This window comes from Aquarana catesbeiana, linkage group LG01 (genome assembly GCF_042186555.1).
Source record: "Aquarana catesbeiana isolate 2022-GZ linkage group LG01, ASM4218655v1, whole genome shotgun sequence".
Classification (NCBI taxonomy): Eukaryota; Metazoa; Chordata; class Amphibia; order Anura; family Ranidae; genus Aquarana; species Aquarana catesbeiana.
In genome coordinates, this window is record NC_133324.1 from 622,940,602 (window position 1) to 622,967,564 (window position 26,963).

A 26,963-nucleotide genomic window follows, 5' to 3' on the forward strand; every position below is an offset into this window, starting at 1 on the left:
GCCAAATCTGGTGCGTCTATCCATGGCAGCCAATCAGCTTCTACCCTCAACTTGTTCTATTAAGCTTTGACAAAAAAAACAAACTGGAAGCTGATTGGTTTCTATGCACAGCTGCGCCAGATTATGCACTCTCTAGTTTTAGTAAATCAACCCCACTGTCTTAATTGGAAGTTAGTTAGCCATCTACTAGTATGGACTCTCTAGGCTGGCCATAGACAGAGCAAATGTATTTCCTGTAACCACAGGTTGCAGGAAAGAAAATTGCTTGATTCCCTTCCGTGGAGCCATTATGTTCTCCCGGAGAGGGGGCTAGAAAAGCCATCCCTGCTGGGAGAACCCAGTGATTATTTCTAATGGCTCTAACAGCAGCTAGCAATAATCACATGTAAAATCCAACAGGCTGGTTGTACCCAAGTTAATCGATTGATCAACTTGGGTACATTCAGCCTTCCCATACATACAGTTCCTGCTGAACCAGTCGAGATTGGAACCATCTATGACTGGCTTAAGTATCAAGTCACACCTGTGTTTTTCATGTGCTTGAATGTAAACCAAATATAAAAAAAAAAAACTGAATAAAAAAGAAAAAAAACCACACAGAACACAATTTATGAAATATATCAATATATCATATCAAATATCTTTTGACCTGGAAACCCTGCCAGTGACAAACCTCAAACCACCTCATAAAAATAATATGATTGGACAGGCACAGCTAGGTCTTTATGATACAGCTGCATTGTAACTTTGCTTTAATCAATATTTTTATAATTCACATTCCTTTGAAAACCCTTGAAATATTCTGAAAACAACTGCTGTCGGGCTTTGTAGTTTGTGATTTCCAAGCTCTCACAGTAAACCATTTTTAAATACTGGTACTACATCTGCTAGATCCCAAGCTTGTGTGCCCTGTCAGTATTTGATAAATCTAGACCTGCACTCCCAGCTCGTTTTTCATCTATTAGAGTTTGAGTGATTTTGCCACCCCTCTTTGCAGGTGAGTGCAGGAGTATTCAGGTTTTTTTGACCATCTCAAGTGTTGTTGGTAACATGGCTAAATGGCTAGTGAAATGGGAACCCTGGTCCGTCTCTGATACACTTTCTTGATTTATTCCCAATAGGTGTGCTCTTTATTATAATTTACACCATATACGGTGACCAAGTCTCATATATGCTCCATATTAGTGAGGTGAAGTGTCTTTTCCTTTCTTGGTCTCCCCTTAGCCTGAACACATCCAACTATACAGGTATGCTTTTGTGGTGTGATCTTTTTCATATGTGGGCTGGATGGTCGGGCAGGTTTTTTTTGTTTTGTGATGGATGGGGCCGGGCAGGTGTGTATTTTTTTTTGTTTTTTTCTCTCTTGCTTGTGTGTGTGTGTGTGTGTGTGTGTGTGTATATATATATATATATATAGATAGATAGATAGATAGATAGATAGATAGATAGATAGATAGATAGATACAATTGAATATATATATATATATATATATATAATGTTAATATGATTAATTATGTATTGTTTGTACATATCCTAGATGTTTTGTGACTTACATATGGAGGATTAAGCCTTGAAGAAGCGGTAATGACCACAAAACATGTTGGCAGATCCCGTACAAGTCATGTGATACCATATTTGATATATGTGTGATATGCTCTCTACATATATTTGGGCTTTAGTTGCCCCTTTGTTTGTTTCTCTTTTATGAACACTATGGGGGTTATTTACAAAAGGCAAATCCACTTTACACTACAAGTGCACTTGAAAGTGCACTTGGAAGTGCAGTCGCTCTAAATCTGAGGGGTAGATCTGAAACGAGTGGGAGCTCTGCTGATTTTATCATCCAATCATGTGCAAGCTAAAATGCTGTTTTTTATTTTCCTTGCATGTCCCCCTCGGATCTACAACGACTTTCCTTCCAATACTTCCAGTATTTGATAAAGCCATGCAATTAAAGAATAGTAGTCTGTTATTGTGATTAACTCCTTCAGAACCCTGTGGTGGATGCATTCTGGACCAAGTATCGTATCTGTTTCAATCCTATTTACAAAAGTAGCCACCTGTTATGTGTTGGTTACTACACTGTGTAGACATTAAAATATTTTCTATATTGTTCTGTTTTTTACATAATCACACATAATCTATTATAATGTGACATACACTATAGGAGGAATTCATTTATGAAATGCATCTGTTTTCGGGCCCATCTTTAGATGCTTTTTTTCAATGCTCTGTCCCCTGGCAACATATACTCACCTTGCCTTTGCTCCCTCTCTTCTCAGTTTAGTCACTGGAACCAAAAAAAGAAAAGCTTGTAGCTCTAGGTAGTACTGGAGGAACATGTGATTCACCCCTCTGCCCCTCATATAACAGCACTGGTACTAGGTGATAGTCCCCATGCTGTCAAATGGTAGTCCTTGGCCCTGTGTAAGCTTAGACTACAGCAACTTAGATCTTACACAGGCCTACCGTTCCTTCCTTCTGGAGGCTGAATGGAGCATTAGGTGAGTGAAGGATGGCAGGTCTGAGCTACTGGGGAACAGGGCATTAACCACTTAAGGACCGAGCCTCTTTCTGAGATTTGGTGTTTACAAGTTAAAAACAGGTTTTTTTTTGCTAGAAAATTACTTAGAACCCCCAAACATTATATATATATATTTTTTCTAACACCCTAGAGAATAAAATGCCGGTCGTTACAATACTTTCTGTCACACCGTATTTGCGCAGTGGTCTTACAAGCGCACTTTTTTGGGAAAAAATACACTTTTTTGAATTAAAAAATAAGACAACAGTAAAGTTAGCCCAATTTGTTTTATATTGTGAAATATAATGTTACGCCGAGTAAATTGATACCCAACATGTCATGCTTCAAAATTGCGCCCACTCGTGGAATGGCGACAAACCTTTACCCTTAAAAATCTCCATAGGTGACATTTAAAAAATGTTACAGGTTGCATGTTTTGAATTACAGAGGAGGTCTAGGGCTAGAATTATTGCACTCACTATAACGATCACGGAGATATCTCACATGTGTGGTTTGAACACTGTTTTCATATGCGGGCGCTACTCACGTATTCGTTCGCTTCTGCTCGGCGGGACAGGGCACGTTTAAAAAATGTATTTTTTTCTTATTTATTTTACCTTTTATTTTTTATTTTTACACAGTTCTTTTAAAAAAAAAAGTAATGTAAAAAAAATTTAAACATCCCTTGTAATAGAAAAAAAGCATGACAGGACCTCTTAAATATGAGATCTGGGGTCAAAAAGACCTCAGATCTCATATTTACACTAGAATGCAAAAAAAAAAAAAAAAATGGCCCTTTAGAGGCTATGGGCGGAAGTGACATTTTGACATTGCTTCCGCCCTGCAATGGTGTGGAGATGGGTGGAGGCCATCTTCCCCTCACTCATCTCCATACCTAACACCAAGAAGGATTCGATCGCCTCTGCCGCTAACCGACGGCTCCGGTAAGTGTCGGAGGGCATTGGAGCTTGTCAGGAGGCCCCTCTCCTGCCGCCGATAAAAGTGATCTTGCGGCGAATCCGCCACAGAGACCACTATTATCGGAAACCGGACCACCAGCCGAAGAAGAGGATACCGGGGTTATGGCAGCAAGCTAAGTTAAGTTAAGATGCATATTGGCGTGCGGTGGTCCGGAAATGGTTAATGGTTTCAAAAAACAGTTACATTCCCAGCATGCTAACAGTCACATTAGCTTGTGCTCTCAACCAAACTGCCAAACTATCAAATGGCTGGTGTCATAACTGATCACATGTGCAGCATGCAGCTTCCTTGGCTGAAAAGGATAGAGGGGTTTAGTTCCGCTTTGAATTTTCACAGTACATGGTGGTAGACAGCTGGTGGTAGAAAAACTCAAAACCATTCTTACTGAAAATAATTATTACACGAGGTCAGTAAAGGTCCTGGTTACCTGAATATCTCAATGCCTGCAATTTAGATATGGAACCAGGTTAAAGTAGATCTTTACCTACAACAACTTGATAAAAAATAATGTTCTTTAACAAGGAACATATATATTCCACATTAATAATTATTAATTATAGCAGTAAATCATAAAGTGGAACTAAACCCACGATTTAACGGTTTCAAAAAACAGTTACATTCCAGAAATGCCGAGATTACTAACTGTGATATTTGCTTGTGTCCTAAGTGATCACATGGGCATCACCATGGCAGTTGCAGATCAAACAAAAGCAGCTTCCTTGGCTGTAAAGGATAGGAGGGTTTAATTCTGCCTAAAGGCTGTCAGCAGATTGGCCTCTACAAACCTGGCTAAAAATACCTAAAAATAGAGAGCAACTAAGTATTACTGGATTTTAAGCAGTATATACATGTATTTGCATTGTTTTACATGCTATACCTGAAAAAGGGGCCAGCCTAAAGTGAACTAACAGGTATTTTCAGACAGAAGTTCCACTTTATAAACATCAAGATACGCCAAAAACAATAATGACAGGACTATAGCAGGTTCTACATCTCCTGTTAGTTAACTATCTTTTGACTCTGACAAAAACATCTCTTTCCTTTGATGAAGCAATCAATTTTTCTTCAAATATCTTTAAATCCAAAATCATCCATGATAGCAAGCCCATTGTTTTTAGTTGCCTTTCCATATGTATTAATAACTGTTTTTCTGCCGTGTATGGAATTTTTAAATGCCACCCAGGAAACACATAAGGGGTACAGGGCACTGATTTAGAATGGCACATTGAGAGGTGCCAATTTTCTAAAAATCAATGAACTTTTACATTTTAGTGCAAGCACTTACTTATCCTATGTCATGTACAAAATTCTGATCTTCACAAAAAAGCAATAGCTTTATTTACAAGTGCTTCAAACTGTTGCAATACATAAAAACTGATATTATATACAGGCATTCAATGTAATGGCTGTAAAAAGCTGTTTACAAAAAAGTATGGCACTAGTCAATGGAATAATGTCAATGTGGCAATAGTTGTGGGTGTGACTTGTTTGTCATGGCAAATACGGTGGTAATTGAAAAGTTTTTTTTTATCTTTTTTTTTACCAAATGCAACACATGCACTGATTAAAGTTTTAAAGTTTTTTTGTTTTTTTTAAACCATGTCTTTCTGGATCCCATTATTATTTGACATCTTCTCCAAATCCTCCATGATTAAATCCTGGTCACTTGTTAGGGGCTTTCGTTTGTCAGATTCCCTTTCATCACTGCTCTGCTTTTCAAAAGCTGATTCTTGACGCCTAGCATTTTGTGATGTGGCTGGTAAAATTGCATTGCCTTGTGCTCGATGTGAGTACACGGTTCTCCTCTCCATCTCTTCTGAACATAGCTGAAGTTTGAAGGCAGCTTGGAACCCACGGCGAAAGTTCTCATTAAAGAAACCATAAATGATGGGGTTGATGCTGCTATTAAAAAATGCCAACCAGTGTGCAAAAGGATAAATGTAAATATTGATTATTTGGTACTGGTGCTCACTTAAGTTGGCGTAGTCTGACAACATCATTAGTGTCCATAAAGGTAGCCAAGATAAAATAAACAGCAAAGCAATAATAATCAACATTTTAATAACTTTTTGCTTCCTTCGGGAAACAGCATGCCTTTGCTGTTGGTGATTCTTACTATCAATGTTCAGTTCACTCTTGAATAAAGTGATGCCTATCCTGGCATACATAATAACAATCAGGGAGAGAGGAGCAAGGTAGATGTTGGAAAACAGTACTGTGGTATATATCTTTCTCATGTGTGGGTTAGGCCAATCCTCACGGCACCAATAAACAGAAGTGGTTTGATTGCTGTTGCCTAGAACAACTCGAAAGTGTTTATCTTCTTTAACATGTGACATGACTGCAGATGGACACATAATAGCGATGGCCAAAACCCATATGACTGCGATAATGACAACAGCAGTAGAGATGGTCAGCTTCTGCTTAAAGGGATAAACGATGCAGCGAAACCTGCAATGACAAATATCAAAGCAGAAAGACATTGTAGTTAGTCTATTCCAACTGAAATGTAAGCATTTTACTTGCTAAAGGTTATTAGGTTAATTAAACTGAACAGCTTAAAAACACTTCATTTTCTTACACAAAGTATATTTATATCATCATAATTATGTATTCCTCAGGGTACTCTCACACTAATGCATTTTAAAAGAGCTGAGACAGCTCTTGATGGAAAAAGAGAAAGCTTTTTGTAGAAGTTCTACAAGCAAGTTCATAAAATAAGAGTTCATAACCGCTATTTATGAAGGCTACAAAGGATGGATGTTCTCGTTTAAACTGCCAAACTGAGATAAAGCATGGGATACAAAGCACACGGCTCACCCACACCTATCCTTCAGTGACACCATTCCCCATTCCACATGACCCCACAGATTTAGCATTTTCCATTTACGAATAAAAAGCCTACAAACCTGATGTCTGCTTTATGTTTTATTAGGTCTTGGTAACGGGGCTTAGTAATGGGTTATGTTTAATGTAAGCCCTGTTGAATGAAATAAAATATTGTTGATGGAAAAGTCTAAAATTACTTTAACCACTTCAATACTGGGCACTTATACACCTTCCTTCCCAGACCAATTTTCATCTTTCAGCGCTATTGCACTTTGAATGACAATTGCGTGGTCATGCTACACTGTACCCAAATAAATTTTTATCATTTTGTTCCCACAAATAGAGCTTTCTTTTGGTGGTATTTCATCACCTATGGGATTTTTATTTTCTGCTAAACAAATAAAAAAAGAATATAAATTTGGAAAAGAAAATGTTTTTTTTTTTTATTTCAGTTACAAAACTTTGTAAATAAGTAAGTTTTCTCCTTCACTAATGGGCACTGATGGGGCTGCACTGACGGGCACTGATAAGTTGGCACTGATGAGGTGGCACCAATGAGGTGGCACTGATGAGTTGGCATTGATGGGCACTGATGATGGGCACTAATATGCAGCACTGATGGCGCACTGATAGGCGGCACTGATGGGCACTGATAGGTGGAACTGATATGCAGCACAGATGGGCACTGATAGGCGGCACGGGTGGGCGCTGATAGGCGGCAGGGATGGGCACTGATAGGGGGAATGGATGGGCACTGATAGGTGGCATGGATGGGCATTGATAGGTGGCACGGATGGGCATGGATGGGCACTGATAGGTGGCACTGATGTACTGTAATGTATGGTACTGATGGATGCCAATCAATGCCAAACAATAATGCCTGCCAATCAGTGATGCCCATTGTGGGCACTGATTGGCATCCATTGTGAGCACTGATTGGCATCCATTGTGGGCACTGATTGGCATCCCTAGTGGTCTAGGTTGGCATACCTGGTGGTGACATCCCTGGTGGTCCTAGTGGCGTCCCTGGTGGTCCAGTGTGGGCATCCTCAGGGGGGCTGCGCTGATAATTGATCAGCACAGACCCCCTGGTCAGAGGAGCATCTGATTGGCTCTCCTCGCGTCTGACAGACGCGAGTGAGGAAAAGCCGATCACCGGCTCTTCCTGTTTCCATCGTGATCAGCCGTGATTGGACACAGCTGATCACGTGGTAAAGAGCCTCTGTCAGAGACTCTTTACCTAGATCAGAGTTGCGGTGTGTTAGACTGGCACACCGCAACAACGACCGTCACGATGCGTGCTCCAGGGGGGCGCACAGCAGCTTAATATCCTGAAGACATCCTATGACGTCCGGTCAGGTTATTAAAACCACTTTGCCGCCGTCATTTTGCTATATGGCGGGTGGCAAGTGGTTAAAAACAAAAAGTAAGCTGAACTTAATGTACTGTAGATATATTAAAAAAAATATGAGAGCTCTGCATTCATGAATATTGCAATATTATTCTAAATTGATGCAGTATCAGAATTTGACACGGTATCAGCTTCTTGCAACCTTCTACACAGAAGAGCTTCAGACTGGGAGAGGCAGAAGGAGAAAAAAAGGCCAATCAGTTATGCTGAGAACAGTGACAGAGGAATGCTCTTGTCAGTCTGCTGCTTCTCCTTCTCCAGTCACAGAGGAGGGCAGTGAAGCTAGCCAAACTCTAAAAAAAGTGTTGCGGTTACACCCTGTAGTGTCGCTGCCCCCACGTAATGGAGATAAGGCCTTGCACCCATCTGCATTTCACAGTGAATTGCTCAGGGCATAAGCAACCTATCAATGGGATCAAGAATTGTTATGTTTGTGTGCACTTGCAAATTTGCCAGATGCATGGGAGGATCACATGACTAGAGTTTCTAAATGAACAGTTATGTTTTGACAGCTTCTTCCATCAGCAAACGTTTGTGATTCTTTGTTATCTCTTTAAACAGAATGTAAAGTTTATATATATATATATATATATATATATATATATATATATATATATATATATATATATATATACACTTATTACTTGTGCAGCCTCTGCTTCCTGTTTTACAATAGCATTGCTTTTTTACTCCTTCTCACAAATAAGGAACTTATTAATGTACTTCTTGTGTGGGTTTTTTTAACCACTTCAAGTCTGGACACTTTCACCCCGTTCCAGCCAATCTGTGTGAGAGCAGAGAGAACAGAAGTTTTGTTTTGGTTTCTATTGTTTATCATGTGATTGCTGTGATTGGACACAGCAATCGCATGGTACAAGACCATGTGATCACCCGGACACATCGGTAATATGATCCAATGTGTCGGGGACACACATCGATCACCAGGCTCCCGTGTGCGCTCTTTGTGAGCCACGCAGGAGCCTCTGATGCAAAAGGATGGTCAGGAATGCCTGACCATATCGGTACACATCCCATCCAGCTATTTACAGTATGCGCATGGGTTGGACAGGAAGTGGTTAACCACTTACCGACCTCCCGCCGTCGTTATACGTCTTTTTTGAAGAGGGATATCGTTGTTATGGCAGCAGATAGCTACCATAACCCCGGTATCCTCTTCTTCAATGGGCGGTCCACTTTTAGATAGAAGTGGCCTCTGCAGAGGATTCACAACATGATCACTTTTATCAGCGGCGGGAGAGGGCCCCCCTCCCGTCGCTCTCCAGTGCCCTCCGTCGCTTACCAGAGCCGTCAGTAGCGGCGGAGGCGTTTTGGTCCTCTTCCATGTGTGGTATGGAGATGAGTGAGGGGAAGATGGCCCCCACACGTCGTCTCCATACCATTGCAGGGCAGAAGCGACGTCAAAACGTCACTTCCGCCCATAGCTCTTAAATGTCATTTGTAAAAAAAAAGTCTCTTAATTTTTTTTCTTATTGCATTTTCCTTGTCAAAAGAAGTTTATTGAGTATACAATATTATAAAGATACATAAAGTAAGTTTACAAGGATCTATAAAGTAAGCTCATTGTTTTACAGTAGGGTTTATATAGGTAAATATCATGAAATTTCAAATATTAAACATTGGGTTCACGTAAACCTAAATTAAAGATATATATAATTTCCTTAGTTACTTTTGTAGGTATTTAAATGATTTATACCTACTATACATATTGTTTACAGGTAGAGTGTATATAGGTCAAATAAATTCTGATAATGAGCTTTAATCGTAAGGTGGAGAAAAGGAAAGAGAAAGAAGAAAAAGGGTAGAAAGGCAGAGGTATGGTCCACAAGGTTGTCCCGCTCGTCAGTTTATTATTCTTTTTAGTTCTCTTTGAAGCCTTAGAATGGGTGTCTCTGTAAGTCATTTAATCTGCTACCATGGCAACAAGACAGAGTCATTGAAGTTTGACAGGAACTGTTGTTTTATCCAAGGATGCCAAAGTTTTTCAAATTTTGGAATTTGATTTTGATCGATGGCTACCATCTTAGCATGGGACATTGTATTATTCATTCTGTGAATTGTTTCTGCTAGTACCATGTAGGAGATTTCCATGCCTTGGCCACTGTTCTTATTGCATTTTAGTGTAAATATGAGATCTGAGGTCTTTTTGATCCCAGATCTCATATTTAAGAGGTCCTGTCATGCTTTTTTTCTATTACACGGGGTGTTTACATTCCTTTAAAAGGAATAAAAGTGACACATTTTTTTTTCTTAAAAGAACAGTGTAAAAATAAAAAAAAAAAGTAAAATAAATAAGAAAAAAATAAATAAAATGTTTTAAACGTGCCCCGTACCACTGAGCTCGGATGCAGAAGCGAACACATATGTGAGCAGCGCCCGCATATGAAAACAGTGTTCAATAATAATTCAATAAAGAAATAATTATATCCATAGACCGCCTCTGTAACTCAAAACATGCAACCTGTAGAATTTTTTAAATGTCTCCTATGGAGATTTTTAAGGGTAAAAGTTTGTCGCGATTCCACAAGCGGGCACAATTTTGAAGCGTGATATGTTGGGTATCAATTTACTTGGCGTAACATTATCTTTCCCAATATAAAAAAATTGGGCTAACTTTACTGTTGTCTAATTTTTTAATTCAAAAAAGTGTATGTTTTCCAAAAAAAGTGTGCTTGTAAGACTGCTGCACAAATACGGTGTGACAGAAAGTATTGCAACGTCTGCCATTTTATTCTCTAGGGTGTTAGAAAAAAATATACATAATGTTTGGGGGCTCTAAGTAATTTTCTAGCAAAAAAAATGTTTTTAACTTGTAAACACCAAATCTCAGAAAGAGGCTCGGTCCTTAAGTGGTTAAAAGACCACCTGAGAAGTTGCACAAATACATTGAACGCTCCCTCTATTGGCTTCTCTACAGATCTCTGTATTTAAAACAAGAACAAAACTATGATTAAAAAAACATGTACAAATGTCATATAAAAAAAAAAAAAAAAAGACTTCAAGATAAACAATGTAGAAACAGCTTAAAACATGTGCTCACTTAAAATACCCTACACTTTCCTTTTAACACAGGGGTTTGTCAAGTCTTTTCTTGTGTGTAGCACAAACCCTTTAATGTGATTCTCAGTACATCTGAATTTAATTTTATGTAAAAAAAAAAAAACACATAAGATTATAAAATGATAAAGGCAGGCTGTATTTATACTCTGCATGTAAACTCTTATTTAGCTCAAATAAATTAGCTCTTTTAGCAAGCATGAAAAATCACATGCATTTTTATGAACACTGGTATAACCAAGATCCCATTCTCCAATAAATTTCACAGCACACAGCAAATACATGCTTTTTAAATAACAGGTTTCTGACCTCTAATTTTCTAAGGAATTACAATATTCTATAGAATACACAATTTCAGATTAGTCCAGTTTAGCTAATCTGAAATTATGTATTTCGCAGATAAGCAGCCAGTCAGATCCGTCTTTTCCTTCTTCTAGTGCTGTATGAAGGAATGAAGATGGAAAAATCTGATTTATTGAGTTATGATCAATGCAGTTATTTTTCAGTTATGTGGAACTAATGTCAAAGGTATAAGCAGTGTTTTCTACATTCAGCAGCATTTTCTTGTGTGAGTAGGTGCTTTCATTAGAAATTTCGAAAACGACATACAAATTTTATGTATGAAATTCAGATTCATTTAGTTATTTAGTTACTAAATACAATATATTTTACAGAATATTCTGTTAATAATAAAACCTTAAAAGTTCACCTTTTCCAGAAACACCCTGACCCCTGGGGGGTCTGAATGAAGAGCTTGAGATTTGTGCTATCTTGTAAATGTATTTGTTTTATTTACAGTGTATTTAGTCTTTCAGACCGCCTTTATATTGTCCAACTATTTAAAGACATACATCTTGTTATACCTGAAAGGTTCCACATGTACTGTCACTTTAAGGCTGGCTCCACCCAGGAGTCATGACAAGGGTCAAGGGGTATAGTAGCCATCTTAGAGCACATGTAAGGAAGCATATAAGATGTACTTGTCCTGAGATGCATGTTGCAGTGTACGGTGTGTACTGATATAAACATCCATTGTTCCAGACCAGAGTCCCGTGTCTCTCACAACTCAGAGGATATAACAGTGGCGACGAGGATGGGATTTACAAAGCATCTATCAGTCTGAGAGAGAGACAAAGGCGGTGTGGATTGTCATCTGGATAAAAGCGATCACAGAGCCCAGCAGGAAAATGTCATTGATCGGGACATTAAGTGAATTTGATGGGGAACAGACATCCTGAAGTTCCTGGGTTGAGAGACTGGAACAGTATTTCAGTGCAAATGCCATCCCAGACAGCAGGCAAGTAGCAGTATTTCTGACAGTGGTTGGTGCTAAGACATATGACACTCTTAGAGATCTCCTTTCCCCTGTAAAGCCAGCAACTAAGACATTGGCAGAGCTCCTGACACTGTTAGAGGATCACTTCCAGCCTAAACCACTAGAGATTGCAAAAAGATTTTGGTCTTATCAGCGGCAGCAGCAGCAGTGAAGAAATTAAAGCTTATGTGCTCGCCCTTCGCAGACTAGCTTCTACCTGTTCTTTTGGGGAGTATCCACCTAGTGCACTGAGAGATAAGTTTGTAATGGGACTGAATTGTGAGTCTAGCCAAAAGAGACTGTTAACAGAGAAAGATCTTACCCTTACAAAGGCGATTGAAATAGCTTCAGTGATGGAAATGGCTGTGAAAGATACAGGGGAATTGAACGCAAGAGGTGAAACAGGACGTTTTCAGAACAGCAGTCAAGCCAACTGTCGCAAACTGGAAATACAGACCCCCACCAAGTCAGGAGTCAGCCTGCTACCGTTGTGGAAATACAGACCATAACCACAAAGTCTGCCAGTTTAAGGATCAGATCTGTCATAATTGCGTTAAGACAGGCCATCTTAAACGAGTTTGCCGTAGCAAGAAGGTGCAAGATAAACGACCTCTGAACCCCAAGACAAAGACATATATGGTGGGAAGATATACATCATCATCTGAGTCAGAGGATGAGGAAATGCTCCACAGATTAGACATACATCATATGCATTCAGCACCCTCCGCAGTGACTGTAGAGGTAACTGTTGAGGGAAAAAAACTCAAGATGGATGTAGACACAGGAGCAGCAGTTTCAGTTATCACCCAGAAACAATGGAGACAACTTCAGACCCGAACAACTGTCCGCCCAACACCAATCAAACTGCAGACATACTCAAAGCAGATACTCCACACACTGGACTATGCAAAAGTACAGGTATTGTACAAAGGTCAGACAAAGAGGCTGCCATTATATATCCTAGAAAATGGGGATCCCCTCTCTTTGGGAGGGATTGTATTGCTCACTTTGGTATGCCAGACATCACCATAAATCTCTGTAACACTGTTACAATTCCATTAGGAGATAATGAGGGATGGGTGGTGTCCCTGAAGCAGCGTTTCCCAAAGATCTTTGATGACCAGTTGGGGGAAAATAAAGCACGACTGTGTAAGAATCAAGCTGAAACCCAACGCTCAGCCTAAGTTCTTCAAAGCTCGAACAGTACCTTTCGCACTGCGAGCAGGAGTGGAAGCAGAACTAAGTCAGCTGGAGGAACAAGGTGTCATCTCAAAGGTAGAGCACAGCAAGTGGGCATCACCAGTTGTACCAGTAAAGAAAGCGAATGGGGACTTATGCATTTGTGGAGATTTCCGCATGGCACTGAACTCCCAACTGGAGATAGACCAGTATCCTCTACCCACAGTAGATGACATTTTTTCCTCTCTTGCAGGGGGTCAAAAGTTCACCAAGCTTGATCTCAGACAAGCATTTTTACAGTTTGAGGTCCATCCTTCTTCCCGCAAGTTTCTAATCATCAACACCTACAAGGGACTGTATGAATACAATCAGATGGTGTTTGGTGTAGCCTCCGCCCCAGCCATTTGGCAACGAAAAATGGACGAGATTTTGGCAGACATTCCTTTCACGCAATGCCTGCTAGATGACATGCTCATCACAGGACGGACAGAGCAGGAACACAAGCGGAACATGGAGCTTGTGTTGGCGAGACTCCAAGAACAGGGTCTAAAAGTGAACTTAGCAAAACGCCAATTCATGGTGCCTAGATTGGAGTTTTGTGGCCACCTTGTGGATGCAGAGGGTATACACACCACAGAAGCCAAGGTTGATGCTCTAGTCAAAGCTCCAGCCCCAACCAATGACCAGCAGTTGCGATCATACCTTGGCTTGCTGAACTATTATATTACCACAAATTCCTGCCAGATCTGGCACACACCTTGTTTCCGCTGAACAAGCTTTTGGAAAAACACTCCAGATGGGACTGGTCGGCTGCATGCCAACGTGCTTTTGAAGTCTCTAAGGGGAAGCTGTTGGCGTCACTCATGCTCGTGCACTATGACATCCAGAAGCCTCTCACCTTGGCTTGTGATGCCTCACCCTATGGTCTGGGAGCTGTACTATCTCACATCTTACCAGATGGTTCAGAAAAACCAGTGGCATTTGCCTCCAGGTCTTTGACAAAAGCAGAAAGCAATTACTCACACATTGACAAAGAGGCTCTAGCGCTGATATGGGCAATTAAGAAGTTTCATCTTTACCTGTATGGTAGGGAATTCACCATACTGACAGACCATAAACCACTCCTTCAGATTTTTAGCCCTGACAAAGGCATCTCTCAGACTACTGAGGCCCGCCTCCAACACTATGCCCTATTCTTGGGAGCATACAGCTACAAAATCCAGTATCGCGGTCATGATGCCAATGCGAATGCGGATGCAATGTCCTGACTGACAGGGAAGTCCATGGACTCTTCTCCACCGGTCAAGAGTTGTCGTTAAACCAGCCTGTCCTTCTTGTCTTCTGGGGAGATAGCAGCCCATACAGCCAAGGATACCTTTCTGAAAACAATACTCTCCTGGGTACGGTCCGGTTGGTTTGCAACTGTCACACAGGATTATGAGCCTTATTTCCATAGGCATATGGAATTAACTATGGCTGGCAACTGTATTTTATGGGAAGACCGAGTGATCATTCCACAGACCCTCCGGAGACACATTCTGGACTTGATACATACTGGTGATCCCGGGGGCACACGTTTGAAACAAAAGGCCCGAGGCTATGTGTGGTGGCCAAACCTAGACTCAGATATCACAACATATGTGAATGCTTGTGGTGGATGTGCACAAACTGCAAGAGGCCCTCCTCGAGGGTGTGTCCAGCCCTGGACTTGGCCCACGGTTCCTTGGTTTCGCCTACACTTGGACTTTGCAGACCCGATCAGAGGACACACCTTCTTGATCATAGTGGACGCCCATTCAAAGTGGCCTGAGGTAATTCCTGTTACTCAGCCAACGACTAAGGCAACGGTTTCCATACTGTTATATCTCGCTGCTACCTTTGGATACCCCAGATAAATCGTCACTGACAATGGTGCACAATTCACCAGTCAGGAGTTTCAGCGTTTCCTGACTGCCCACAACATCAAGCACAAGTTGACCGCACCTTACCACCCGGCTACTAATGGTCAAGCAGAATGGTTTGTGCAGACTTTTAAACGCTATTTCAAAGCTACAGTGGCTGCAAGTAAACAACAGTCCCTGTCACCCCAGCAGCTGGACTCCTTCCTTTCTGCTTACAGAAACACACCACATGCAACCACTGTGAAAACTCCAGCAGAACTCCTTCTGGGTCGGCAGCCATGGACTGTTTTGGATATGCTCCATCCTCAAACAGTCCAGGAACATGTACTGCAGTCCCAAGACAAGATTGTCAAACGTGATGAGCTCCCAATTCACAGCCCAACAAAAGATATGGGCCCGATCTTATGGGGCTTCCAACACCCATTGGCTTCCTGCTGTCATTGCAGAGACTTTGGGACCCAAGATGTATAGGGTCTGCCTAGAAGATGGTTCCATTTGCAGACGGCATGCAGACCAACTGCGTCCTTGTTTTCAACTGCCCAAATCCCTGACGCCGGCTGAACCACCAGTGTGGCAAGGATCTGCTCCCAGCGGATCAGAATGCACGGGGACTGATGATTGGGGGGACTCTGAACTTTTGAACTCAGCTCCAACAGAGCCCTCCAGCCCTGGTCCAGAGGTCTGTTTACCCACTGAGCTGGTGGATCCCTTCTTGGCCCCGCCGGTGCCCATTCCGGCCAGCCCTGTTTCCTCCGGTGCCCGACCTCAACGACACTGTCGCCCTCCTGATTGGTTTCAGCTTCAAGACCGGTTATGAGACTTTTGACGGGGCCGCCGAAAGTGATCCGATGACATTGTATCCCTGCAACTGTCCCTGGAAGCTTGGTCTCACATCTGGATGCAGGAAAAGTCTGGTGCATCTCCTGTGTTTGGAGGACTGTTATTGGACAGTTATTAGTTTGTTTTGTGCCTTTTCTCGTTTCGTTGTAATTTTTTTTATTTTAGGGATGGATGAAAGGTGTTATACCTGAAAGGTTCCACATGTACTGTCACTTTAAGGCTGGCTCCACCCAGGAGTGATGACAAGGGTCAAGGGGTATAGTAGCCATCTTAGAGCACATGTAAGGAAGCATATAAGATGTACCTGTCCTGAGATGCATGTTGCAGTGTACAGTGTGTACTGAAATAAACATCCATTGTTCCAGATCAGAGTCTTGTGTCTCTCACAACTCAGAGGATATAACACATCTATATTTCATTCCTTTTCGATTTGCATTTTATGATTTTATATGTAGCAGTTTCCATATCCTTTTTTGGCATAAAAAATTATCATTTTACAAAGTTGCACAGATTTTTAATATCTACTGGGGTCCATTGATTCCATAGGCTATTTTCGGGGAAAAGGTGAACGTAGTCTTTAAAGCTGAACAATAGACGTATAAAAACACTATTTATTGCAATTGTGTATTCTTTAAATGTAATTAATATCCAACTGTGGGGAATCAGATTTTCCTGCTCATTTATTCTAGGGAACAGAAAAAGTGCTTTTACTTACAGAATCCTCTGCCCCCGGTAGATGACACTCCCCCATGCTCTGGCGCTGGCTGGCCCTCAGTGTCATCATGCTAAGGACACTTTATCAGTCTTGATTACATCAGCACCGTAGAAGACGCTGCAGGGACCAGTCTAGCAGTACCAATTAGCAGAGGGTAAGGTATGTAAATCTTCTTTTCTATGTTCCCTAGACTAAACAAGCAATATAGCCCCGCTGTGTGGGTGCAGCCTCACTGCAAAGGGGCATTTTCAAGTTTGTAGACAGGTACAGTCTGCTTCCACCACTGAAGGTGGTGCCCGACTGCAGCAGCATCGTAGCTAGAGAGGAAGTCAGGGGAAACTTGGGTTCTCTGTGGTTTCCTGGTTCCTGGAGACAGTGATCTGGTTGGCTGCGCTGCATCCAGGTGACCCTTGCCTGTTATCTTGAGTCAGCAGAGTCTTCTCAAGTCCCTGCTCCCCAGGTGATGGCACGTATTTGCAAGTGTGTAGTGTAGAGATAGGTTACCCGTCTGTCAGGGAAAGTACTAGAGGTAGGGAAAGGTTTCAGACGAGGATGGAAAGCATAGGTTTAGCAACTTCTCTGTACTTCTTCCCACTGGGGCAAGAGAGGGCCAGGCTGCATTCTGCCCCTTCTAACAGTCACAGTCAGTCAATTAGGCTGAAACTTGCTTCTCTACATGTTGTTGGAATTCATGAGTGTTACCGGTTGGGTTGTTTTTCCACTGGGATTGTTGTGAACTGTCTTTGCTTTACTTCAATACAAGTTCTTTATTTTGCATCTGGACTGTGTATGTCCCTTGCAGCGTGTGCGGAAGGAGGATTGGGCTCTACCATTCCCCTGGCAGAGTGGGAGGAGAGACTGAAGAGTTCTGCATGGCTGTACCAGGTTCCGGCTCCCATAATGGCGGAGCTAGCTATTTATGCCTTAGAGAATGACATCCACCACATAGTGATGGCGCTGCCAGAAAAGGAGCAAGCTAATCTAGAACAGATTGTGTCACACCTGCAGGACCTGTCTTCCCATTGGGTTTGCTGTGAACTGTCTTTGCTTTACTTCAATACAAGTTCTTTACTTTGCACCCGGACTGTGTGTGTTATTGCCGCTGCACCGTGCTGCACCCACCTACAAGTTCCTTGGAGTTGGGCTTTAACTGTATGTTTACAAAGCTAAAAATGTAAAAACCAAAATCTCAGTGTTTATATATTGGTGCTAAATGAATGAGTACACATCACTTAATGTCATTTCATATCATGTCACCACGTTTTGCTATGCAACATCCCCAGCTACCACTCTGGCCTATCCCTGATAAAATGGCAGATATGTGATGAAATGGCAGATACGTGATAAAATGGCAGATACGTTTATAAGTCCGCTGTGTAAATACAGTGTGACATAAAGTATTGCAACAACCTCCATTTTAGTCTCTAAAATGTTTGGGGTTCTAGGTAATTTTCTAGCAAAAAAAATCATTTTAACTTGTAAACAAGTGTAAAAAATAGGCTTGGTAATTTTTTGAGAGGTTCTATTCCTTTAATAGTATAAAGTCACTTACAGAGTTAAAAATGCTATTTGATCAATGTAGGGTCAACCATGTCTGCTTAATTTACTCTGGGCTTTATTTAATATGTTATTAAAAAGTGTATACTGCGCTGTTATTCCGCAACCCAGCAGCCAGCACGGCTGTAGACAAAAAAGCTAAGTATGTAAAGTATAATAAGTGCAGTGCTAAGGTTGCAAAAAAAAGTGATAAAGTTATATGTAATATAAACATATAAGTGACATAATAGCATAGAATTATATGTGATACAAACATGTAAGTGACATAATAGCACAAACTCCAATCATAATAAATGTGAATAAATTATATAATGTGCTAATGTAGTGACTGCACTACACCCAAAAGTCCACATTGAGCAGAATGATGAAATACAGTCCAATTAGGTTTGTGATCCAATGCACATGGGAAGAATTCCTGACATTACTGGGAACCTTGAAGTGAGGAAATAGAAGCAAACACCACCACCGTGAAAGAGGGAGGAGGCTTACCGGATGGTATTGACTTGGCGGGGCATATACAACCCAAGTCAACAAGGCTTGTTGGGTTCAAACCACTCAATGGGGGACAGCAGGTCCTGGAACTCGGTCAGTCGGTCAACCTTAAATGGTCACTGGATGTTAACTGAAGCCTTCAGGAGTTTCAAGAAACATGGAAACTTATTGTCACAGGAAGGGTATCATGAAAGAGAGCTAACATAGCGTGATACCGTTTTAAAAAGAGGTGATTTTATTAAAAATACGAATTCAACACTCACATTTGGTAGAAATGTATAAAGCATGTAAAAGCATGAAGGCAATGTTGATGGAAGGTCCACCCGACGCGTTTCGACTGCATATTTGTCATCTGGGGTGTGGACCCCCCGGAAAACATCGCTTAAATGAGAATAATGACCCCAGAGTTTGCTTGACACAGGAAGTGATCTCAAATGACATCACTTCCTGTCTCCGTGTTTAGATCTTAAATACAAATAAGAAAGTGGTTTAAACACATAAATGGATTGTATGAATATAATACTGGCAATAGCTAGTGTTTCCGAATGGTATAATGGACTGCATTCTAAATGTATCATACATTAAAATGCTTAGTCCGTTATCCAGGCCTCATTGTGAAGACGAGGCATGGTTCCCTGGCTGTTGTCTCAAAATCAGCAAGCCTCGTTGTGAAACTGAGGCTTGGATGAGTGACTTCCTCTCTGTGTATCATTACTTGGTGTGTTACAGCATTAGGTCCATCAATCAAGCCTCGCTGTGAAGTCGAGGCGTGGCTATATGGCTTCTATCCAAACCAAGCCTCTCTATGAAACTGAGGCATGGATTGGTAACCTCCGCCTTGCACACCAACCAAGCCTCGCTCTGGAAGCGAGGCCCGGTAAAGCAATCATAACGTAAACAAAAAAAATGACAGGCTTGTCACATAGTATATACAGGTCTCATGCCCGTCTGCAAATAGGTAAATGTAAGAAAGGAAAAAAAAAAAAAGGTAATCAGAAAAAGTCCCACATAGTGGAGATGGTAAAAAAAAACAAAAAAAAACAAAATTTATAATACAGTAACCCGTATTACTAGGAAAGGTGCAATCCACTATATGAACACGGCTACAGCAAGGTCTGGGGTGTACATTGATTGTGAGCAATCCTACAAGTGTAGACAGTATTGAATGCTGTCCCCAATCTAAATCAAATATGGTAAAAATGATGATATACAATTTACAAATGAACATTAAAAAATGGGCATAAAAAAGACAAAAATCGTTCCGAGTATCGTGGCTATTAGGCTCTATTTATAAAAGAGTTAATATCCCACTCCACGCTCATCCCCTGTGGGTGGTGAGTCTGTAATTCATAGATCCCTCCATGGAGCGATGTATCTGTTTATAATGAGAAATTGAGTATCTTTTGGGTCCGTGCATGGTGTTGTCGATAGTGACGGGGAACTGTATGTTTAACCACTTCAGCCCCGGAAGGATTTACCCCCTTCCTGACCAGAGCACTTTTTTACAATTTGGCACTGCGTTGCTTTAACTGCTAATTGCGCGGTCATGCAATGCTGTACCCAAACGAAATTTGCGTCCTTTTCTTCCCACAAATAGAGCTTTCTTTTGATGGTATTTGATCACCTCTGCCGTTTTTTGCGCTATACATGGAAAAAGACCGAAAATTTTGAAAAAAAATGATATTTTCTACTTTTTGTTATAAAAAAATCCAATAAACTCAATTTTAGTCATACATTTAGGCCAAAATGTATTCAGCCACATGTCTTTGGTAAAAAAAAATGTCAATAAGTGTATATTTATTGGTTTGCGCAAAAGTTATAGTGCCTACAAACTAGGGTACATTTTCTGGAATTTACACAGTCTTTAATTTATGACTGCCTATGTCATTTCTTGAGGTGCTAAAATGGCAGGGCAGTACAAAACCCCCACAAATGACCCCATTTTGGAAAGTAGACACCCCAAGGAAATTGCTGAGAGGCATGTTGAGCCCATTGAATATTCATTTTTTTGTCCCAAGTAATTGAATAATGACAAAAAAAAAAAAAAAATTACAAAAAGTTGTCACTAAATGATATATTGCTCACACAAGCCATGGGCATATGTGGAATTGCACCCCAAAATATATTCAGCTGCTTCTCCTGAGTACGGGGATACCACATGTGTGGGACTTTTTGGGAGCCTAGCCGTGTACAGGGCCCTGAAAACCAATCACTGCCTTCAGGATTTCTAAGGGCGTAAATTTTTGATTTTACTCCTCACTACCTATCACAGTTTTGAAGGCCATAAAATGCCCAGATGGCATAAACCCCCCCCAAATGACCCCATTTTGGAAAGTAGACACCCCAAGCTATTTGCTTTGAGGCATGTTGAGTCCATGGAATATTTTATATTTTGACACAAGTTGCGGGAAAGTGACAATTTTTTTTTTTTTTTGCACAAAGTTGTCACTAAATGATATATTGCTCACACAGGCCATGGGCATATGTGGAATTGCACCCCAAAATACATTTAGCTGCTTCTCCTGAGTAGGGGGATACCACATGTGTGGGACTTTTTAGGAGCCTAGCCGTGTACGGGGCCCCGAAAGCCAATCACCGCCTTCAGGATTTCTAAGGGTGTAAATTTTTGATTTCACTCTTCACTGCCTATCACAGTTTCGGAGGCCATGGAATGCCCAGGTGGCACAAACCCCCCCAAATGACCCCATTTTGGAAAGTAGGCACCCCAAGCTATTTGCTGAGAGGCATGGTGAGTATTTTGCAGCTCTCATTTGTTTTTGAAACTGAAGAAAGACAAGAAAACTTTTTTCTTTCTTTTTTCAGTTTTCAAAACTTTGTGACAAAAAGTGAGGTCTGCAAAATACTCACTATACCTCTCAGCAAATAGCTTGGGGTGTCTACTTTCCAAAATGGGGTCATTTGGGGGTTTTTTTTTGCCACCTGGGCATTCTATGGCCTCCGAAACTGTGATAGGCAGTGAAGAGTGAAATCAAAAATTTACGCCCTTAGAAAGCCTGAAGGCGGTGCTTGGTTTTCGGGGGCCCGTGCACGGCTAGGCTCCCAAAAAGTCCCACACATGTGGTATCCCCATACTCAGGAGAAGCAACAAAATGTATTTTGGGGTGTAATTTCACATATTCCCAGGGCATGTTTGAGCAATATATCATTTAGTGACAACTTTGTGCAAAAAAAAAAAAATGTGTCTCATTCCCGCAACTTGTGTCACAATATAAAATATTCCATGGACTCGACATGCCTCTCAGCAAATAGCTTGGGGTGTCTACTTTCCAAAATGGGGTAATTTGGGGGGGTTTTGAACTGTCGTGGCATTTTATGCACAACATTTAGAAGCTTATGTCACACATCACCCACTCTTCTAACCACTTGAAGACAAAGCCCTTTCTGACACTTTTTGATTACATGAAAAAATTTTTTTTTTTTTGCAAGAAAATTACTTTGAACCCCCAAACATTATATATTTTTTTAAAGCAAATGCCCTACAGATTAAAATGGTGGGTGTTTCATTTTTTTTTTCACACAGTATTTGCGCAGCAATTTTTCAAACGCATTTTTTGGGGAAAAAACACATTTTTAAATTTTAATGCACTAAAACACACTATATTGCCCAAATGTTTGATGAAATAAAAAAAAGATGATCTTAGACCGAGTACATGGATACCAAACATGACATGCTTTAAAATTGCGCACAAACGTGCAGTGGCAACAAAATTAATACATTTTTAAAAGCCTTTAAAAGCCTTTAAAGGTTACCACTTTAGGTTTACAGAGGAGGTCTACTGCTAAAATCACTGCCCTCGATCTGACCTTCGCGGTGATACCTCACATGCATGGTGCAATTGCTGTTTACATTTGACGCCAGACCGATGCTTGCATTCGCCTTAGAGAAAGAACAGGGGGGACAGGGGTGCTTTTTTTTTTTTTTTTTTTTCTTTATTATTTTTTTGCTTTTTATCTTATTTTTAAACTGTTCCTTTCATATCTCCTCTGCCCTCAAAGCATCTGACCACACCAAGATCGGTGTGATAAAATGCTTCCCCAATTTCCCAATGGCGCTGTTTACATCCGGCGAAATCTAAGTCATAAAATGCTCGTAGCTTCCGGTTTCTTAGGCCATAGAGATGTTTGGAGCCACTCTGGTCTCTGATCAGCTCTATGGTCAGCTGGCTGAATCACAGGCTGCATTCTCAGGTTCCCTGTTGAGACAGGAGAGCCAGAGAAAAACACGGAAGACGGTAGGGGGGGGGCATTCCCTCCCACTGCTTGTAAAAGCAGTCTAGAGGCTAATTAGCCACTAGGATTGCTTTTACATGAAAGCTGACTGCTGGCTGAAAAGAATGATACCAAGATGATACCTAAACCTGCAGGCATCATTCTGGTATAACCACTCAAAGTCGTGAATGGCGTACCTGAAGACAAAAAAATGGTTAACAATAAAGCACAGTAAACGGTAAAGTTAAAAAATTGCATACCTGAAAAGCAAACATGATAAAACATAATAACAATAAAACATTGCAAAATAGAATACAGTAAAAAAGAGCAGAACAATAGAGAGAGAGAGAACAATAAAACCCCAACTATTTTTTTTATTTTATATTTTTGTTTGTGTTTTTTTTTTTTTTTACACTTTTTTTGTAACTGTAACTTTTATAACTGTAACCGGTTCCAGGTTCGGGTCTCTCAAAATGCGATGGCATCTTGGGAGACCCTGTGAAAGTGTGCCTAGTCTGTGCAATGCTCTACCCTACGCTAATACTCAACTAGTGTATGGTAGCGTTCAAAACATTCACCAATGCAAAGACCAGGATTGTCAGGACAGGAGGGACAATAATAGCGGGTGTCACGCCTATATCTGTGCTTGCTGCAGACACAACATCTTTTTGGGGGGAGTTCGTTGGGTAGGGGTACTCGGGAGGACATAAAGAAAATGCCTCTCATGCAGCCGACTGCATTTGGTTGGGGATGTGAATGGGGGAAGTTCAGGCGCTGCAGAAGCGGTGGGTTCCCAATTAGGATTGGCGAATGCAGCAGGAAGGGCATTATGGGCACAACGGGCCTGTGTTTGTCTTCTTGGTGGCAGCGGGACAATACTTGTGCTTGCCACCTCACCAGCTTGAACTGCACTTATGGGACTCGCCACGTCACCAAGTGTTACTGCAGTGCTGGTTTGACTATGACCGGGGTGTACTAGGCCACTGGCGCTTGCCAGTTGACCAAAACGCTACCATAAAAACTGTCAGCGATCGCAGGGATCAGGCCTGACTCTGCGAACGCTGCAGTTATGCGTTTAGTGTTTTGTAAGTGACAGTGATCGATCGATACTGCACTTGGGTGGGCTGGGCTGGGCCGGGCGGAGGGGCAAAATGCAGGTGCTAGCAGGTATCTGGGCTGATCCCGCTAACACTGTGTTTTTGGGAACCCTAAACTGCTGGGGACGCTAGTATAGATCTGATCGGATCAAATATTGATCCGTTCAGATACTATACCACTAAGGGAGGCGTATGCTGTGTGCGTGGGTGTTAGTGGTACTGGCGCTAACCTGATGCTGCTTGGGGCTGGTGCTTGCCAGTTCACCAAAATGCTACCAAAAAAACTGTTAGCGATCGCAGGGATCAGGCCTGACTCTGCGAACGCTGCAGTTATGCGTTTAGTGTTTTGTAAGTGACAGTGATCGATTGATACTGCACTTGGGTGGGCTGGGCTGGGCCGGGTGGAGGAGCAAAATGCAGGTGCTAGCAGGTATCTGGGCTGATCCCGCTAACACTGCGTTTTTGGGAACCCTAAACTGCTGGGGACACTAGTATAGATCTGATCGGATCAGATATTGATCCGTTCAGATACTATACCACTAAGGGAGGCGTATGCTGCGTGCGTAGGTGTTAGCAGTACTGGCGCTAATCTGACGCTGCCTGGGGCGACGCATATCACCGGCGGGCGATCAGGGGGCTAAACCTTTATTCGGTAATAAACGGCGGGTGCCCTGACACGGTTATACGGTGATCAGTGGTGAAAGGGTTAACTAGGGGGCAATCAGGGGGTTAAAACATTTATTAGGTAGTATATGGGGGTCCCTGTCGCTATAAAACGCTGACGGCAAACCTAAATATTTACCTCCCTAACTAGCGTAACCAGTGACACTAATACAGCGATCAGAAAACTGATCGCTTAGCGACACTGGTGACAGGGGGTGATCAAGGGGTTAAATCTTTATTAGGAGAGGTTAGGGGGGTATCCTAGACCTAAAGGGGGCTAACACTCACTGCCCTAACACACTAACTGTCACAAACTGACACCATGCAGTAATCAGAAAAAAAAAACTGCTTGGTGTCAGTGTGACGGGGGGTGATTGGGGGGTGATCGGGGGGCAATCGGGGGGGGATCGGGGGTGTAAAGTATGCCTGGCATGTTCTACTGTGAGGTGTAGTGTTGTGCACTCACTCAGATGTCTTCTCTCCTCGGCGCCGGAACGGAAACTGCCGAGCCGAGGAGAGATGACATCACATCCCCTGCCTCTGTGTACTACACAGAGGCAGGGGATGATTCTCATTGGCTGGGAGCGATCGCGAGGGGGGGCCACGAATGGATGGCCTCCCCCTCATCTCTGATCGCTGCCAGACCAAATCCGACCGCCTCGGGCACCGGGGGGGGGTCCAATCGGACCCCCGCCCGCGGGAAGGCAATCACATACCAGGTACGTGATTTTGCCTGCCCGTGCCATTCTGCCAAAGTATATCTGCGTTAGGCGGTCGGCAAGTGGTTAATACTACCCAATTTTATTAAATTGATGTGTTCCGTGACTCTGGCAGTAAATGAATGAATGGTTCTACTGACATATTGCTTCCCACAAGGACAAGTCAATAGGTATACCACACTGGTTGTGGCACAAGTGCAGAATTGTTTAATGGTATAAACTTGGCCAGTTACAGTCAAATGGAATTTCTTAGTGGCTCTACGTCCACTAATGTTGTGTTGGCAGACAGAACACTTTTTACAAGGATAATATCCTACCCAGTTGTGGAAGAATGTAGGCCTGATGGGGGGATTGATAATAGAAGGTGCAATCTTGTTTTTAAGTGAAGGTGCACCTCGATATACCACCTTGGGTCTCTCAGGTATAATGGGCCCAAGTACTCTATTGTTCTTCAAAATACCCCAGTGCTGTATAAAAATGTCCTTGATCTGTTTTTGCTGTGTTGAGAACCCAGTAAGAAATGACCATTTGAAATCATCTTTTACCATACCATTTATCATTTTTACCATATTTGATTTAGATTGGGGACAGCATTCAATACTGTCTACACTTGTAGGATTGCTCACAATCAATGTACACCCCAGACCTTGCTGTAGCCATGTTCATATAGTGGATTGCACCTTTCCTAATAATATGGGTTCCTGTATTATAATTTTTTTTTTTACCATCTCCACTATGTGGGAAAGGCTGACTTTTTCTGGTTCCCCTTTTTTTTTTCCTTTCTTACATTTACCTATTTGCAGACGGGCATGAGACCTGTATATACTATGTGACAAGCCCGTCATGTTTTTTGTTTACGTTATGATTGCTTTACCGGGCCTCGCTTCCAGAGCGAGGCTTGGTTGGTGTGCAAGGCGGAGGTTACCAATCCACGCCTCGGTTTCATAGCGAGGCTTGGTTTGGATAGAAGCCATATAGCCACGCCTCGACTTCACAGCGAGGCTTGGTTGATGGACCTAATGCTGTAACACACCAAGTAATGATACACAGAGAGGAAGTCACTCATCCAAGCCTCAGTTTCACAACGAGGTTTGCTGTTTTTGAGACGACAGCCAGGGAACCATGCCTCGTCTTCACCATTAGGCCTGGATAACGGACTAAGCATTTTAATGTATGATACATTTAGAATACAGTCCGTTATGCCATTCGGAAACACTGGCTATTGCCAGCATTATATTCATACAATCCACTTATGTGTTTAAACCACTTTCTTATTTGTATTTAAGATCTAAACACGGAGACAGGAAGTAATGTCATTTGAGATCACTTCCGGTGTCAAGCAAACTCTGGAGTCATTATTCTCATTTAAGCAATGTTTTCCAGGGGGTCCACACCAGATGACGACTGTGCAGTCGAAACGCGTTGAGTGGACCT

At 41.8% G+C, this 26,963-nt stretch overlaps 1 protein-coding gene across 3 annotated transcripts in view; it reads right to left on the reverse strand.

Moving 5' to 3' along the window:
• Positions 1–4,826: 4,826 nt before the first annotated feature.
• The window catches only part of NPFFR2 (neuropeptide FF receptor 2), a 358,456-nt gene continuing 336,319 nt past the window's right edge, over positions 4,827–26,963 (reverse strand). For all 3 annotated transcript variants that reach the window (XM_073600559.1, XM_073600550.1, XM_073600568.1), the window contains one exon: positions 4,827–5,957. In XM_073600559.1, coding sequence (XP_073456660.1) covers positions 5,099–5,957 — 859 coding nt within the window. In that variant the 3' untranslated portion in view covers positions 4,827–5,098. The remainder of the gene's footprint in view (positions 5,958–26,963) is intronic.